The sequence below is a fragment of the Vicugna pacos genome, chromosome 11 (genome assembly GCF_048564905.1).
Source record: "Vicugna pacos chromosome 11, VicPac4, whole genome shotgun sequence".
Classification (NCBI taxonomy): domain Eukaryota; kingdom Metazoa; phylum Chordata; class Mammalia; order Artiodactyla; family Camelidae; genus Vicugna; species Vicugna pacos.
This window is the reverse complement of record NC_132997.1, coordinates 56919620-56937809: the sequence shown is the minus strand read 5'-3', so window position 1 is coordinate 56937809 and position 18190 is coordinate 56919620. Positions and strand designations below refer to the sequence as shown.

General features: G+C 37.9%; 1 protein-coding gene across 1 annotated transcript in view; it reads left to right on the top strand.

Moving 5' to 3' along the window:
* The window catches only part of NRBF2 (nuclear receptor binding factor 2), a 29257-nt gene extending 15553 nt beyond the window's left edge, over positions 1-13704 (top strand). Inside the window, exons 2-4 of the mRNA XM_006214327.3 lie at positions 6672-6756; positions 11176-11216; positions 12200-13704. Coding sequence (XP_006214389.1) covers positions 6672-6756; positions 11176-11216; positions 12200-12910 — 837 coding nt within the window. The 3' untranslated portion in view covers positions 12911-13704. The remainder of the gene's footprint in view (positions 1-6671; positions 6757-11175; positions 11217-12199) is intronic.
* The last annotated feature ends 4486 nt before the right edge of the window (positions 13705-18190 follow it).

Below are 18190 nucleotides of genomic sequence, written 5' to 3'. Positions count from 1 at the left end.
GTCCTTCTTTGGCTCTTGTAACACTTTATTTTAAAATCTATTTTGTCTGAAAAAAGTATTGCTCCTCCAGCTTTCTTTTGGTTTCCGTTTGCATAGAATATCTCTTTCTGTCCTCTTACTTTTCAATCTGCATGTGTCTCTAGCCCTGAAGTGGATCTCTTGTAGACAGCATATATATATGGGTCTTGTTTTTGTGTCCATTCAGCCAGTCTATGTCTTTTGGTTGGTGCGTTTAATGTATTTACATTTAAGGTAATTATTGATATGTATGTTCTTATTGCCATTTAGTTAATTGTTTTGGGTTTGTTTTTGTAGTTGTTTTTGTTGTTGTTGTGGTTTGATGACTAGAGAAGTTCCATTTAACATTTGTTGTAAAGCTGGTCAGATGGTGCTGAATTTTTTTAGCTTTTATTTGTCTGTGGAGCTTTTGATTCCTCCATCAAGTATAACCAGAGCCTTGCTGGATAAAATATTCTTGGTTATAAGTTTTTCCCTTTCATCACTTTAAATATATTGTGTCACTCCCTTCTGGCCTGAAGAGTTTCTGCTGAAAAACCAGCTGATAACCTTATGGGGATTCCCTTGAATGCTATTTGTTGCTTTTCTCTTGCTCATTTTAATATTCTCCCCTTATCCTTAATTTTTGTCAATTTGATGACTGTGTGCCTTGGTGTGGCCCTCTTTGGGTTGATCCTGTGTGGAACTCTCTGCTTCCTGGACTTGGATGACAGTTTCCTTTCTCATGTTAGGGAAGTTTTTGTTTATTATCTCTTCAAAAATTTTCTCAGTTCCTTTCTCTCTTCTCTTTCTGGGACCTCTATAATGTGAATACTAGTGCACTTCATGTTGTCCCAGATTTCTCTTAAAGTATCCTCATTTCTTTTCATTTTTCTTTTTCTTCTCTGGAGTAGTGATTTCCACTAATCTGTCTTCTAGCTCACTGATCTGTTCTTCTGCCTCATTTAGTCTGTTCTTAATTCCTTCTAGTGTGTTATTCATTTCAGTGATTTCATTCTTCAACTCTGGGTATTCTTTGTTTTCCAACTCTTTGCTAAAAACTTGGCTCTGTGCATCTATATTCCTCTTGAGTTCTCTGAATATCTTTGCCATCATTACTCTAAACTCTTTCTCAGATAAATTGCCTATCTCCTTATCACTTCTTCTGTGATTTTATCTTGTGCTTTGGCCTGGGAGGTACTCCTCTGCCACTTCATATTGTTTTTCTTTCTATTTGTATTTTTAGGTAGGTTAGTTACATTTCTTGACCTTGGAGAGGTGACCTTCTTTGGAAGGCATCCTCTGGGTCCCAGCAGTACAATCTTCTCTTGTCACCCAAGGGTTAGAGTCCAGCCGGTCCCAGTATAGAGTCTGGCCTGTTTGTGGATTCCTTCCATAAGTATTGGGATTGTTGTTTCCTTATTTCTAGTATCTGCCCCCTGGTGGATGAGGCTGGATTAGAGATTTACGCAGGTTTCCTGAGAGGAGGAGTTTGTGCCTTCCCAGTGCTGGGTGAAGCTTGGTCCTGGACCTCTGGTGGCTAGGGCCATGTCTAGGGGCATCTCTGGAGGTGTTTGTGGCTCAGGAAGTCTGCTGATGGGTGGGGCTGTGTTCCCACCCAGTATATTGTTTGGCTTGAGGCTTCCCAGCCCTTAAGCCTACAGGCTGTTTGGTGGGGCTGCGTGCTAGTGATCTAGTCAAGATGTCAGCCTCCAGGAAAGATCATGTAGATGAACACTCCCAGAATGTCTGCCACCAGCTTTTATATCCCCTGGGTGAGCTGCAGCAGTCCTCTGCCTCCCCAGGAGACCCTCCAAAACCAGCAGGATTTTCTAGCCCAGGCTCCTGTGAAATCACTGCCTCTGCCCTTGGACCTGGCACATGCAAGATTCTGTGTATGCTTCCCAAGAGAATGAAGTCTCTATCTCCCCCAGTTCTGTGGGTTTCCTGAAGTTAAGCCCCACTGGTTTTCAAAACCAGATGTGCTGGGGTCTCCTCCTCACAGAGCTGGAACCCTGGGCTGGGGAGCCTGATGTGGGTCTCAGAGCTCTCACTGCTGTGGGAGGACCTCTGTGACTTAATTATTCTTCAGCTTATGGGTTGCCCACCCAGGGGATACAAGGTCGTATTATATTGTGAGCACTCCCCTCCTAACGTCCCGCTGTGTACTTCCCTTCCAGATGAAGATCTTTTTTGCTAGTTTCTAGTCTTCTTCTTATTTTTTTTTTTTTCTGATGGTGCTTTAGCAGTCAGTTGGGGTTTTGTTGTAGTCGTGAGGAGAGGCAAGCTCGTGGTCTCCACCATCTCCTAACACCTTTAATTTCTGATTTTATTTTGAGTCTTTTTTTCTTGGTGAGTGTATCTATAGGTTTGTCAATTTTGTTAGTCTTTTCAAAGAAGTAGCTCTTAGTTTAATCTTTTGTTTTGTCTCTTGTCTGTATTTTTCTTTGACCTTTGTTATTTCCTTTCTTCTATCTTTGAACTTCATTTTTCTTTTTCTAGTTCATTGAGGTGTAAAGTTAGACTGTTTGAGGTTTTTCTTGTTCTGTGAGGTAGGCATTTATCCCTATGAACTTCCCTTTCAGAAATGCTTTTGCTGCTGCTTACACATTTTGGTGTATGTTTTGTTTCCATTTTCATTTGTCTCAAAGCATTTAAAAGTTTTTCCCTTGGTTTCTTTCACCTGTTGTTCAGTAGCATGTGTTTACTCTTGACATATTTATGGCTTTTCCAGTTCTCTTATAACTGATTTCCAGTTTCATACCATTGTTTCTGGAAAAGGTGCTTTGATGTGATTTCAGTCTTCTTAAATTTGTTAAGATTTATTCTGTCGTCTGACATATGATCTGTCCTGGAGAATATTCCTTGAGCATTTGAAAAATGTGTATTCTGTTGCTTTTGGATGGAATGTTCAGTGTATATTTCCATCTTGTCTAATATGTCATTTAAGGCCTATGTTTCCTCATTTTTTTGTTTGGATGATCTATTATTGATGTAAGTGGGGTATTAAAGTCCCCTATTATTACATTGCTGTCTATTTCTTCTTTTAGTTCTGTTAATATTTGCCTTACATATGTTGGTGCTCCTGGAGTTGAAATTCTTGAAGTGTTACCTTTTCTATCTAAAGTTTCCTGATAAATATTGATATTTTATATTTAAGAGGAAAATAAATAAAATTCAAGCTCAGTTTTGGTTAGTACCCAAAATAGATACATTCTTGGCTTAAACATTATTTGAATTGTTAGTGAAATTACTCATAAAGACCTGCAGTAGCTTATCATTTTTGAATGAATACAAAGTATTGAGATAGAGCCTTCCCCATAAAATTTTAGTGCATCTTGATATTCTTGGCCAAAGAGAAACATGGTTTCAGTAATTACAGAACCTACTGCCCGGATGACTTTTAGAATCCCTAGCCAATGGTCATTCCCATTTCAGTTGCTTCTTGTTCTTGTTTTATTTTGAATCACCAAAGAAACATATTTATAGATTTAATACTTTTAATGCTGTGATTATACCAAGAACAGTATTTAAAGGGAGATCAACTTTACTATTAAGAGAGATCATTAAAGATTGTTTTTAAAATAAGAATTACTATAAAAATGAGATCCCTAGAGTATCTTTAATTGGAAAAAATAAAGCAGTTTAGTCTAGTCTCCCCAACCACATCGTTAACTTTATGATGGTAGGTACCTCCAGTGCTCTTATTATTTTTTAACTGGTTTAATTTTCACAACATTCTCATTTTGAAGATGAGAAAACTGAGGCAGGAAGTTAAGAAAGCCAAGTTCAGGTGTGTCAAATAAGTGTTCACCTAGACAGTCAAGCTGTATCCAGAGTCTGCGTTTGCTGGGTGTCTAACAAGACCTGTATTTTTCACTAGGGAATTCGATTGCTGTGGTTTGATTACCAGATAACCTAGAGTAGATGTGTGCTTTAAAATGAGATGTAACTCCTGAATTGGCAGAGGGATCAGAGATTGGATTTTACATGGGGGAGGTTTAAGGGCAGTTAGAGGAGCCATGAGGTCCTGTCCTCTCTACTTTTTGTTCATTTGGTGTTCAAGAAACAATTCTGTTACCACAGAGCTTGAAGTTTAACTAGGTAAATGTATTTAACTCATAAATATATGTAAATAAATGTAAATAACTCATAAATAAATATAGTACAAGGTAGAATGTGATTAATCAAGAGACAGGATAGAGACATAGTGTTAGAGTGAGATAACCTCAAGAGAGCATCTCATCCCTGCTTTTCAAAGTGTGCCCAGGAGTCAGAAGCTTCAGCCTCACCAGGGTAGAATCTCAGGCCCTGCTGAATCAGAGTCTGCAGTTTAACCAGATCCTCAGGTGATCTGGAATCCATAAATTAAAACTTGAGCAGCACAGTTTTGGTCTGACTCCATCATTTTACAGGTGAAGAAACAGGCCCTGAAGGATGAGATAACTTGGCTGGTTTAGTGGGAGAATGAGGACTTGAGCCTAGTGCCCCAGGTTTTGGTAGGGCTGGGTCTGCACTGTGCCACCCTAGTTAGGAAGTAGTTTGGGATTTCAGAGAACATTTGTCTCTTATCAGGCTTCTGTCAAAGCTTAGAAAGGTAAAGGTATGTGTAGATTCACTCCTTTCATTTCCCTCCTCCGTACCTAGAATCTTATTGATTGAGGACCACTTGCTTTAGCTATCCTCTCAGAACACATTTCTTAGAGAAATTATGTTGATCATAACATAGCTTTCTTCCTCAAGTACATTCTCTTCCCAAAAAGATCTGTAACATTTCTGGGTACTGTATAATACTCCTATGCTCAGGCGATATTTTTTGCTCAATCCGAGACTCCATGGTTAAAATTATTTTAAGCTCTTAATCACTTCTTGTTACTCATTATTCTTTTCAGGAATAAATTGAGACCTAGAGAAAAAGTTCAATTACTATTTGAAGAATAAAAAGCCTCTGAAACAATTGAAAGGGACAACCTTGCTTTTTAAGAGTGTTGCTTGTTTCTTCCTTACAAAGGCAGAAATGAAGGAATGCAAACAGCATGCATTGCTGGAAGTACTGTTCCCCACTGTTGCCTTTACCGCTGTTTTACACTGAGCATGATTTATAAACATGCCCAGAATATTTCTAATCTGAGTTGCAAAAGTGATTCTCTGATGTATTTTTTTGAGAAATCAGTGGCACAGGGGAGGGTATAGTTCAAGTGGTAGAGCGCATGCTTAGTGTGCAAGAGGTCCTGGGTGCAATCCCCAGGATGGCCTATAAATAAATAAATAAACCTAATTACCTCCCCCTCCAAAAAAAGAAATCGATGGCACATTTTTGGAAAAGCTTCAAGATAAGTCATTTTACACCTGATAGATTTGCTTTTTGGCGTTTTTAAAAAACTGAGGTAAAGTACACATAACATAAAATTTGTCCTCTATTATTTTTAAGTGTATAGTTCAATAGTGTTAAGAATATACACTTTGCTGTGCAACAAATGTCCAGAACTTTTTCATCTTACAAAATTACTTCCATTGAACAACAGCGCCTCACTTTTCTCTCCCCCTAGCCTCTGGCAACCCGCAGTTTACTTTCTGTTTCTATGAGTTTGAGCACTTCAGATACCTCCTGTGAGATCATAGAGTATTTGTCCTTTTGTAACTGGCTCATTTTATGTTTCATTATTAGCTTAAAACCTCAAAAATTTATCTGTTGAAAAGAAAAAATTTATCCATGTTGTAGCATGTGTCAGAATTTCCTTTTTCAGGCTGAATAATTGTACTTTGTGTATATGTATCACATTTTGTTTATTCATTCATCTATTGATGGATGCTTGGGTTGCTTGCACCTTTTGACTGGTGTGAATAATGCTGCTGTGAACATGAGTGTACAGTGCTTTTCGCTTTAAGAAGCTTTGCTAAATTACCTGTGAGTTTGTTAGTTAGGAACATTACACTAGTTCGAAACTGATCATTTTTGTCTTTCTCCTTGCCTGCTAACTATAACCTTATGTAAGGTACTTGACCACTATGAGTCTGTTGTACCTCCTTATGTAAGAGATGAAACACATTCACAAAACTGTAATATTAAATATAACACAAATAGAAGGAGGCCAGTGACTGATCATTTAATCCATTTGCTTTCAGTACTTCTGAATTTTTTGTTTTGATGAGTTGGACCTGAAAACATCTGCACCATAATATTAAATATCAGTATCATTAATTCCTCAACTGTATAATGTAAACATTTTTTTGTCTTAAAAACAAATAGTAGCTATAATGTTGAAAAGGAAGAGTGAGTTGATACAAGAGAAATTTGAACATTACTATGTGGTAAGTAATTTTCTGGTTGTAGGTTGTAAACTACTAACTGGTGGTTTCTACAAAATAACACTTGTTTGAAAGGAGCTTGTTAAAAACCAAGAAGATACACATTTTGAGTAACAATCTGATTATAACTCTTGATTAATCTCTGAAGAATGTGGGTCAGTAAAGGAGTTAGTGCCTGGTGTTAACCCTGATTGCTTATTGGTAGAGCTGAGAGACATTGTCAGTCCTCTCAGATGCTACCCTAATGCATTCCCCAGCTTTAGGTATAGCTGTCATGGTTTGATGTGTGGCAAGAAACTATTTTCTTAGAAGTGGTTTTTTTTTTTTTTTTAAGTCAGAGGAACTCAGAAATGTTTGTCTTCTAGGCTCATCAGCAGAGCAGACGAGCAGATCGTTTATTAGCTGCAGGGAAATACGAAGAGGCTATTTCCTGTCACAAAAAGGCTGCAGGTGAGTACTCTTTTTAAGATGTACTGAGTAAAACTGCAGGGCAGTTTCTTTCCTCCAGTATCTTTCAACATTTTATTTAGAATGAAAGTCACAGTAGTAGTGATGTGTTGTTGCCCTGCATATACCAGGTGGACACTGCTGACCCCTAGAACATCAGCCTGGATTATTTTTCAAGTGTGTTCGATTTCCCAGCTCCTCCTAACCCAGCCTTTCTAAGCCGTAAAGGTTTGCATATACCATATTGGTAACTGGGTCCTGAACACAGCTTGCTGAGCCTGACTGTCCCCAAAGACAGAAGTAATAATTGCAATTCAAATCTGCCAATTCATCTTAGTTATTATAGAGGAGTCTGGATTTCAAATAGCCATTTCGTGTTCTGAAAGTAATAGCTAATTTAATTCCAACCAATTTATTTTCACTGATTTTTTGTTTTCTAAGATGCTGATAATGCAGAACCCATTGAAACTCTTTCCTGTGGTCTTTCTTTAGCTTCCCTTCTGAATGTTTCATGTGAAAATTCCTGCCTATAGTATCATGCTGCTGATAGCTTTCTTTTAGGTATGAAATTTAGAATAATCTGATTCTTATCAAACGCCTCATTTTATCCCAGTCATACAGGCTAGCATATGTTGAACTCAGAAGTGGGTCTTGGTACAGACTGGGTTCTGTTGGCTGAGTACCAAACCTAAAGGCTTTGGGATGGTGTTGCTGCATCCTAAACTGATGTGGCCGCCTTTCTTAGAGTATGCCCTGTAGTCTTTCTGCTAGAGGAAGGCACTCCTTTCCCTGTAGGCCAGTATGATGATCAGAGCCTTGTTTTTAGCCCAGGCAGAGTCTGCCCCTCCTGTGTTGCCTTTCTGCTGAAATAGAGACAAAACAGTGGACACTCGTTTGGATAAGTCCTCTCATGTCATTGATTTTTGCCTACAATTCAGTAATTTGCAGAGACAATTTCAAGTCTCATTTTTGAAAAATTAGTTTTGCCACTGAAGTGGATACCCTTCAGTTGTAGGGCTGAGTGCATTGTATGTACCCCGTAAACCTGTGGATTTTTGTGGTGAGTTTTATGGGAGCTTTAGACAATGTTAAATGGCAGCTAGTGCTCTTTAAATATTTCTGAAACTGTATTTTGTTATGAGTCAAAATGTTAAATTTGTAGTCACTATAAAGAAAAGAATATATTACACTATTTAAGAAAACCATGTTGTGGATGAATAGTGAAATAATATTTAAATGACCACTTGTTACATGTATCTAACACACGTTAAAATGGAATGATCAGCATATGCTGTGCGTGGATTAGTAGGATATTCTGAATATGTAAAAGTGGGAAACTTTCATTCCTAACCTACATCCCCTAGACTTAGTTTTAAGTCTTCAAATAAAGACTTGGGCTTTAACCGCCTCTCCACCCTTCTCTGTATCTAAATTCTGTGACTTTCTCTGGAGTAGAAAAGATAAAGGCAGCCTGTTGGATCCCATTAGTCCTAATTATGGAGATAGGACTTAAGTGTGATTAGTTAGTCCCACTCAGCTGATTTGATTTGTAGTTTAGACTTCATTAAAAATAGCCTTGTGTTTCAGAGTGGAATTGTGAATTTAATGCTAGTTTGAAAATTAATGTGATTGGAATGAGTTAGATGTTTTCTAAGTTGACTTACATCCAGGGCTTGTAACAGGTGTTTTGGGGAGGTATGGATATAAATGTATTCTGAGGGGAAGGAACTTAGTATTTGCAAATCATTTTAGAGATATGGCCGGTAAGGTCATCATTTGAGAAAGACTAGTGGGAAGGAAAGCCACTGAGACTCAGTTTACCCTGAGATTACACAGCTGAGGACTCATAGCCTTTATACTTTGTAGTATCCGATAGTTTTATAAATGTGTGGAAACAGAGGTTATTTGATAAGCTGAGATACAAAACCTAGAAGGAAAAAGCCGCCTAAATCTGCAGGAGGTGGGGACGAGGAGATGTATACAATTTTACCACCCTATATTGAAAAAAAGTCCTCAAGAAGCTACAAACTACCAAGGATTCAGCATTGTCAGAAAAATCTGTTGCTTTAAACCCTTGATTAGCAGCAGTAACTAGGTTGCTCCAATTCTCCCTTATCAGTCTTATGCAGTCCAGTTCTCTAAGCGGACTTTTCTTTGACAGACAGCAAAAAGAGCAAAAGCTTAACTAGGAAGTTAATAGTAGCCGTTAAAAATGCTTAGAACTCAAAAGTGAACACTTCAGAAGATGAGCAGACCTCACTATTATGTGTTTGAAAACAAATCTTGTCCTGGACCTTCCTAAGAGACTGGTGTCATGAAAATGGTTCAGAATAGATCAGTCTTTGTCATTCAGAGGCAGCATTTTGCTGTGTGTGTGCAGGTAGGGTATACAGTTTATACATTGGTAGCAGTTCAACAGGTTCATGATAGAGTAGTAGTAGATGTTATTTTTAAGAAGAAACAGATTCTTCAGATTTTAATTCCTTTTCCTTACCATTTCCTTAATATTTACTTTAAATATTAACCTGTATCATAATTGAAGGAAGCAGTTTAACCAGATTATTCGATTTTTTTCTGAGGTAAGCATTCCTTACCTACATTTCTGTCTTGGTGGGCATTTGTTCCTGTTGTGGCTCTGGAGCAAATCCATGACCATGCAATCAGATTAAATTTTTTTTTCTTTTAAAATAATTAGAAATTTTTCTTTTCTTTTAAGGCCCAGATTTTAAGTTAAAATGTGGGAACTATTTTAAATGACAGTGTGACTCTTGCTAAATTCTCTGTGCTTTGGGAACTCTGTGTCTTTGGGTATCTTCTGTCATGTTACAGTTTCAAGGTTCTACAAAGGGAGGCAGTCCAGTTGGGTTAAGCTTGGTTTTGCAAAACTGTTCCATTTGTTAAGAAAGGGGATTTAAAGCAAACTGTAGTCCAGACAGGGGTACAAGTGTATGCAGACATAAAGGGAGGGATGTCTCGGGAATTAATCCACAGTAAGAGACAGACTGCCTCAGCAGACTTAAACATGAACAAAAGGGAAAGAAATAGTCAGTATGCAGCTATACAGACTTAATATAGGAATAAAAGACAAAATGTTGAGTGAAAAAAATGTGAGTATGGCTGGAGCAAAAGCTATGTAATCAACCCTGTGTTTTCTTTTAGGGAGGGAACATCTAATTAACCTGTCTTAAAGACTGTGGTAGGACCTGGCAGGCAACAGTTCTGAGTCATGAACTCAGAAAATCATTAAAATATTTGGATTGACTAGACAGAAAACAGTGCCTTATAGTATCTGGGAAAAGGCAATAAAGTACTTAAGTGTATGAGAGATGCCAAAAAGTTTATAGTGAGCAAGGGATAAAAAAAAAGATTAATTGTGCATGATCTATTATTAATACTTGTTATTTATACCCCATTTTGTTCCAGAGAAGATATAAAAGGGCTTACAGAGGAATACAAAAAATATAAAATGTAATCCATAGACAGATAGAATGGGGAAGGATTGGAACTAGAGTTCACAAAATGTATCATGAGTTCTTGCATATTTGATAGAAGGGGAACACAGCCTTAAGCTTTCTAGCAGTCAGCTCAGAGAGGAAAATATGGAGTTTTACAGTGACAGTTTAAATTCAAACAAATTAAGTCACCTAGGAACTGATCGTAAGATCAGAGAGGAGAGAGGTTAAGTCATTGACCATTTGTCATGTTCATAAATGTCATAATATTGCCCTCAACTACCGGCCTGTAGATGTCAATAAGTTCTTAGGGCTTTAAGTACTGAATTCATAGTAGGCTGATGGCATGCCTCAGAAACAGTTTAATAAAAGTAGTTCTAGGGGAGGGTATAGCTCACTGAGTAGAGTGAGTGCTTAGCATGTTCGAGGTCCTAGGTTCAGTCCCCAGTACTGCCATCAAACAAACAAACAAACAAACCAAATTACCATCCCCCTCAAAAAAAAAGAATTAGAAAAAAAAAGTTCTAGAGGAGGCCACAATGATAGTCCAGGTATTCACTGATAGTTACTCTCTTGGTATTTTTGTGAGCATGATGAGTAAATAGGGTTTTGATAGGTTCTTTGATAGGCTGAATTTTAACTCTCCTTGTTTTTCTGATTATGCCATTTTTAATTCCTTAATTGTGAAATCTACAGGGATTTTAAAGAATAGACCCCTCCAAGATGAAGTATAGAATATCTACATTTGATTAACATTGATACCTTTTTTGGAGAAGTTAAGAATCTTTTCTTTCTCTTTTTAATTAAATATTCACCTTGTTTCTTTTTAAGAACAGAATAACTATGTATCAGAATTCCTTCTAAGACCAGTTCACTTCGTTTGTAAGGAGTATTAAAACTCTTTGACCTATAAATTACAAAAGTGACAGCACTCATATTTTAATGTGCCTTTTTTTTTTTTTTAAACTAGGTTATCTTTCTGAAGCCATGAAGCTGACACAGTCTGAGCAGGTGAGACACTTCAACATTTTCAGCAAGAGTCTGAAGGGTTTTCTTGAGGGGACTTGAATTGTGTGTAAAATAAAGCATTGTGCCCCACCCAAAGCACTGCAGTCAGAACTACATAAAATGGGCAAGAGACGAGTGCTTCAGGAAGAAAATTGAATGAACTGCTGTTGATGTAGCAGACTTGGCACATGGAAACTGCTATCCTTTTTTCCAGGGGTTACTCATAGATCTTAGATTGCCAAATGTGTCCTTTAGAGACCCTCTTAGGGCCTTTCCTGATCGTTAGCTCAGTGTCAGTAAGCAGGCTTGACCAGGGGGAAAATCAGTTTGCCTTACCTTTGCTTTTCAAAGATACTTTAAATTTGAACTTGTGTTTTCCTGATTTTCTAAGCAGTTCTGGTTTTAAATTGTCTTCTGTGTTTGGGGAGGGCCTGCCTAGGTTTCTAAGGTGATTCCTGATTATGAAAGTGGCAGGTACATAGGAGGTACTTGGTGAATGTTTGTGTAATTGAATTAAGAAGATCCAAGGGAATATCAGTGGCAGGGGAAAAACCCCAGCTCCTTAGACTGACCGAAGAGAATCTAGGTGTTCCATTCTGTACACTTCCCCTTTGCCTGCTGTGTTAGCCCTGAAATACAGATGTGCATCACACCTGCTGAACACCCTTCTTGAAACACTTTAGTTGTAGAATTAAAGTCTAGCACTACAGAGGGGTAAGGCGCATTCACAGAAGGTCTGATTCACTGTGTTCCTTTGGAATTGGAATAGGACTTTGGACTTTGAGTGAATGTTGTTGTGTTTATGAATAAAGATGTTCGCTTACCTAAAAAGACTTAGTTGTTTTGAAAAATGTTTGAGGTTCTACTGAATTGCAAACATAGTGTATAGAACAAATTTTAAGTGTTATTCAACTGAAATAGTTATTTACTGGACATTTCTAAAGAGACTTAAAATGTTACATTGTACCTTTCCCCCTGCGTGATAGGCTCATTTATCACTGGAACTGCAAAGGGACAGCCACATGAAACAGCTCCTCCTCATCCAGGAGAGGTGGAAGAGGGCCAAGCGGGAGGAAAGATTGAAAGCCCAGCAGAGCACAGACAGGGATGCAGCTGCCCAGCTCCAGGCATCTCACAAACCCCCTGCTGACGATGCAGAGGGCCACAGTCCCCTCCTTTCTCAGAAGTACAGCCCTTCCACAGAGAAACATTTGCCTGAGGTTCAGGGGGTCTTTGACAGGGATCCAGACACACTACTATTTTTACTTCAGCAGAAGAGTGAGCCAACAGAGCTGCACATTGGAAGCAAAGCCCCAAAAGATGATAAAACAATAATAGAGGAGCAGGCAACCAAAATTGCAGATTTGAAGAGGCATGTGGAATTCCTCGTGGCTGAGAATGAAAGATTAAGGAAAGAAAATAAACAACTAAAGGCTGAAAAGGCCAGACTTCTAAAAGGCCCAATAGAAAAGGAGCTTGATGTAGATGCTGATTTTGTAGAGAAGTCAGAGTTGTGGAGCTTGCCGCCACATTCAGAAACTGCTGCAGCCTCTTCAACCTGGCAGAAGTTTGCATCAAATACTGGGAAAGCCAAGGATATTCCAATACCCAATCTTCCTCCCTTGGATTTTCCATCTTCAGAACTTCCCCTTATGGAGCTCTCTGAGGATATTCTCAAAGGACTTATGAATAACTAAAATGGAAGGTCGTGGAAGAGGCGAGAAGAGGAAATAATACAGTTAATCCAGCAAAAATAAAAAAGGGAAAACCACATGCAAGGTAATCCCGGAGATGCTTCATCATCTGGCAAACCCTGGAGAAGAGGCATCGCAGGACTTGGAAACAGTCACTGTGAAACATGTTGTGCATCTGACTCACCGACTCGAGTTAATGATTCCAGACACTAAGCTCTCGGAGGTTCACTTTCTCCTGATACAAACCAAATGGCTACCTGGAATAATTTTTTCAAGCAACAATTATTTTTCTTATCTTCAGGGTTAAAATGTATAAAAGTATGTTATGTGTAATTAATCTATAATGCCATAAATGATAATACAGAACCTAAATGATATGGTGGCCTGAGGGCCTGCCTTGTATTTGAAATATGCTTTCTATCATGCATTGACTGTATGCATCTTGTTATGCACATTTCGTTGGTTTGAGGTGTGTAAGACACATCTTTCTAGAAGAAACTGTGCCACACTTTGCACTACTCGTAACATAATGATAACCTCAAGACTATCAGGAGAAATATTTAAATTTCCATTTTATGAAGAAAGGAACCAAATTATTAGTTACGCTTTTTAAAAAGATTACCAGTTTACATAATTAATCAGGGTGCGTTTTAAGTTCTAACTTTTTTTGTTTATTGTGTAATGCATCATTTGAAAATTCCAAGGAAATGTCCTTTTGTTTTTAATGATGCATGAGTGGAAGTAATGCTGGTTGGCAGTATTTGATTGTAAGAAATCAATAAAGTAATTGTATTTTATACCTTCGTTGAATGTGGTTGGTAGATAAAAAGCACGTTTTGTATGGCTTCTGTATTGGAAATTTTCAATATGAATTTGAAAAGATTCTGTCAAATGATTGCTTTGGTATGTTGAAACTTTTTCTTCAGTATTTTGTAGTCAGCAACCCCTACAAGCAGGGTGGAAGAGAGCAAGGGAGTTCCTGAGGTTTAAATGTATTCCCAACCTTCCTGCGCCAGCACCTGCTCTCCCAGTCAGAGCACAGTGGTTGCAAAGCACTACATAGACATTATCCTCTCTGTGGAGTCCAGTGATGTTCCAGGAGTGGTAAGGGGAAGAGGAGGATGTAAGTGAAACACTTGGGTATAAACCACTGGGTATGTTTAAAGCATAAACTTAGTTTATTGTGGAGGAATTCTGGGAGGGACAGAAATACGGACTAGCACCACACTGCCTCTCCTGAGGGAACTGGGAAGAATTGGGTTGAAGGGGTAGGGTTTGGCTCCTGTGTTTAGTGTTGACTAGCAGTACAGTGAGATGAGGTGACCATGTAGAAGTCACTTTTCCTGTCTCATCTTGCTGCAGATGAAGCCAAAAATAAACTAGCTTCTTAAAATATCTTAAGAGTTCTTTTCTCTGTAATGTTCATCATGCATCTCAGTGTTGTAGTATCCTTGACTCTGAGGGTATTTTGCTTGCTTACCCTTCCTTTAAAAATGGGATTGTTATGTTTTGACATGAACATTTTGTAAATCACCCTCCCATTCTACCTCTACCATCTTCCCTCCTCCCTGACTCTTCCCTCCCATGGGGAGTTTGACATGTGTTTTACAGGGGTCTTACTAACATACATATTCAGTGGACTCATTTTACTTTTCCATTGCTTTTGAAGCTTTTATTCACACTTTTTAGTACTCTTGTTTGATCTGGTTTTAAGTCTTGTATTTGAGTCTGTTGATGGAATGTATGTGCCCTTTGACCAGGTGACTTGGTACCTGTGCTTCTCCGTGGAGTAGGTCCTTAACACAAGAATGCTTAAGCCCTGGAGGAGCTTGCTTCCACTGAATGAAAATGCATGATGTGTGTTCTGGAAGTTTAGTAAAGGAAAGCTCTTGTCCTTCCTTACTCAATGGTGGCTTCTTTGAGCCCAGATAACTATCTGGGCATCAGAAAGCCTAGCCCTAAGTCCTTATTTTCAGCTTTTCACAGAATCTCAATAAAACAAACATTTCAGAAAGTAGGTAGTAACAGTCTTAGCTATATTGCCATAGTAACTGCAGGTAAATCCGTACTTCAGAAACCATGCTTAAGAGAAGAAGGGAGTGAGAAGATATTTTCAGAATAGTTCTTCAGAGCCATTGTGTATCTCTAGTGTTTTATTACAAGGTTATTAAAAAAAAGAGAAGTTTGTAGGTAAGTCAGTTCAAATGTTTAAATACATTATCTTTCTGCTTTTAACACTTTCCAAGCACTTTGTTTTGTTGTTGTTTTTAAATTGAAGTATAGTTGATTTGCAATATTACTTTGAGGTGTACAACACAGTGCTTTGGTATTTTTATAAATTATACTCCATTAAAAGTTATAAAATATTGGCGGTATTCCCTGTGCTGTAGAATATAGATCCTTGTAGCTTATTTATTTTATTGATAGTGGTTTGTACCTCTTAACCCCTGCCCCTATTTTGCCCCTCCTCATTTCCCTCTGCCCACTGGTAACCAGTAGTTTTGTTCTGTCTGTGAGTCTCTTTCTGTTTTGTTATATTCATTTATTTTTTGAATTTTTTCTTTTTTTTCCTAATTTATTTTTTATGGAAGTGTAGTTGCTTTACAATGTTAGTTTCAGGTGTACAGTACAGCAGAGCAATTCAGTTATATATACATATATACACATTTTCAGATTTGTTTTTAAGTGATACTGTACAGTATTTGTCTTTCTCTGATGTATTTCACTAAGTATAATACCCTCTGGTCCATCCACGTTATTGCAAATGGCAGAATTTTCATTTTTTTTTCTGGCTGAATAATAGTGTATTGTGTGTGTGTGTTGTATATATGTGTGTGTTTGTGTATACACACATACGCATATCATACCTGTTGATGGGCACTTAGGTTGCTTCTGTATCTTGGCTACTATTTAAAAAAGCTGCTGTAAACATTGGGGTGCATGTATCTTTTGGAATCAGTATTTTCGTTTTCTTTGGATACATATACCCAGGAATGGAATTGCTGGATCATACTGTAGTAGTTGCTGCACCAATTTACATTCCCACCAAGTGTTCTAGGGCTCCCTTTTCTTCACATCCTCGTCAATATTTGTTGTTTGTGATCTTTTTGATGACAGCAATTCTGACAGGTGTGAGGTGATAATTCATTGTGGTTTTGATTTGCATTTCTTTGATTAGTGATGTTGAGTATCTTTTCATGTGCCTATTGGTCATCTGTCTTTGGAAAAATGTCTACTCAGGTCTTCAGTCCATTTTCTTTGTTTTGGGGGTAAGTAAGTAGATTCATTCATTTACTTATTTAAATAGAGGTACTGGGGATTGAACCCAGGACCTTGTGCATGCTAAGCACACACTCTCCCACTGAGCTATACCCTCCTCCATCATCCTTTAAAAATTTTTTTTTGAAAAAAATTGAGCTGTTTATATATTTCAGATATTAACCCCCTATTGGTCATATCATTTGCAAGTATTTTCTCCCATTTAGTAGGCTGTCTTTTTGTTGGGTCATTGTTGCTGTGCAAATGCTTTTAAGTTTAATTAGGTCTTGTTTATTTTTGCTTTTGTTCCTTTTGCCTGAGGTGACACCAAAAAAATGTTGCTGTGTCTTATGTCAAAAAGTGTTCTGCCTATGTTTTCTTCTAGAAGTTTTATAATTTCTGGTCTTATATTTAGGTCTGTACTCCCTTTTGAGTTGATTTTTGTTACAGTATGAGAAAATGTTCTAATTTCATTCTTTTACATGTAGGTGCCCACTTTTCCCAGCACCACTTAGTGAAGAAACTGTCTTTTCTCTATTGTATATTCTTGCCTTTGTCCTAGATTAATTGACCATATGTGTATGGGTTGATTTCTGGGCTCTCTATCCTGTTGCAATGACCTGTGTGTTTTTGTGCCAGTACCATACTGTTTGATAACTGTAGCTCTGTAGTGTATGGTCTGAAGTCAGGGAAGCACGATACCTCCAGCTTTGTTCTTGTTTTTGTCACGGTTGCTTTGGTACTTTACTTTGGATGTCTTAATTTTTAGGGCCTCTTAAGACCTACTCTTTATTTAAAAAAAGTTGAGGTTCAGAAGGTTAGGAGTTAGGTGACATTTTATGCCAGATTGGGAGCAGGGAAGAAAGATGTCCAACTAGCAGTTCTTTGCGGGTTTTTTTCTGGGTCACATTATAGGCCTGCACCTCAGCTACTCTGCTTCCCAAGGAGAAGTTAAAGTTCGGAAGTTAAACTGACGGAAGTTCAGTTTGTCCTTACAATCAGTTGCAGAAACCCTAATGTCCATTCTCTGTGGCATCCCTTTTCATCTGTGAGGAGTTGTGATTAATGTTGTGTTTTAAAAGATAAAGATTTGAATCCAAGCGTGAAGCAGTCTCCTATATGGTGTTTATTTATAACCTATTTGAAGAGTCAAGATATGAACTATAATAGCTATTATTCATTGAATCTTTCTAGACCAGTAGGCAATATATGTAAAGATCACAAGTGACCTTTATCATATTTTGTCGTAATCCCACTGTAGCCTAATGGGAGCCCCTCTGCCTGAGCAAGTGGCATGGCTGTTTACAAAGATTTGTCTGTTGTTCCAGCTGGAAGACTGTCCTAAGAGTCACTGCTGACCAACAGTGCCATCTACTGGACCGTGAGAAACTTTCTTGTTCTTGTTGGTTTAAAGGGGTTTGTGGTGGGCGGCAGAGGTAAACAAAAAAATTCCTTAGTTGGTCACTAGTAAATACCTCGTATTTAAACACTCTAGTATTTAGTAAATAATTCTCATTTCAAGAGTGGTAATACATACATGTATAGACAAAAAAAATTTAAATCATTTGTAATGTGAATACAGGCATCACATATTTAATGAACACCATCTTCTGCTACTAAAACTATAAAATACGTAGCCAGTGTAGTGTATTAGATCTTCATTGGCTTTACGTGTGTGTGTGTGTGTGTATAAAATTGAAGTATAGTCAGTTTACAATGTTGTGTCAATTTCTGGTGTACAGCATAATGCTTCAGTCATGAGCATACATATATTCATTTTCATATTTTTTCACCATTAAGTTACTACAAGATATTGAATACTGTTCCCTGCGCTATACGGTATGAACTTGTTTATTTTTTATTGGCTTTAGATTAGATAATTTGCCTGTTCTTAAAGGGAAATGGCTGTTTAGGGAGGGGCCCAGGTATCTGAAACAGATGTTAACTGCTGCCACAGAAATTCTTTAGTTTCAGAGTAAAACTGAAGTTCTGTGGAGGCAGGAGGGTCTTGGACCCATTTTATTT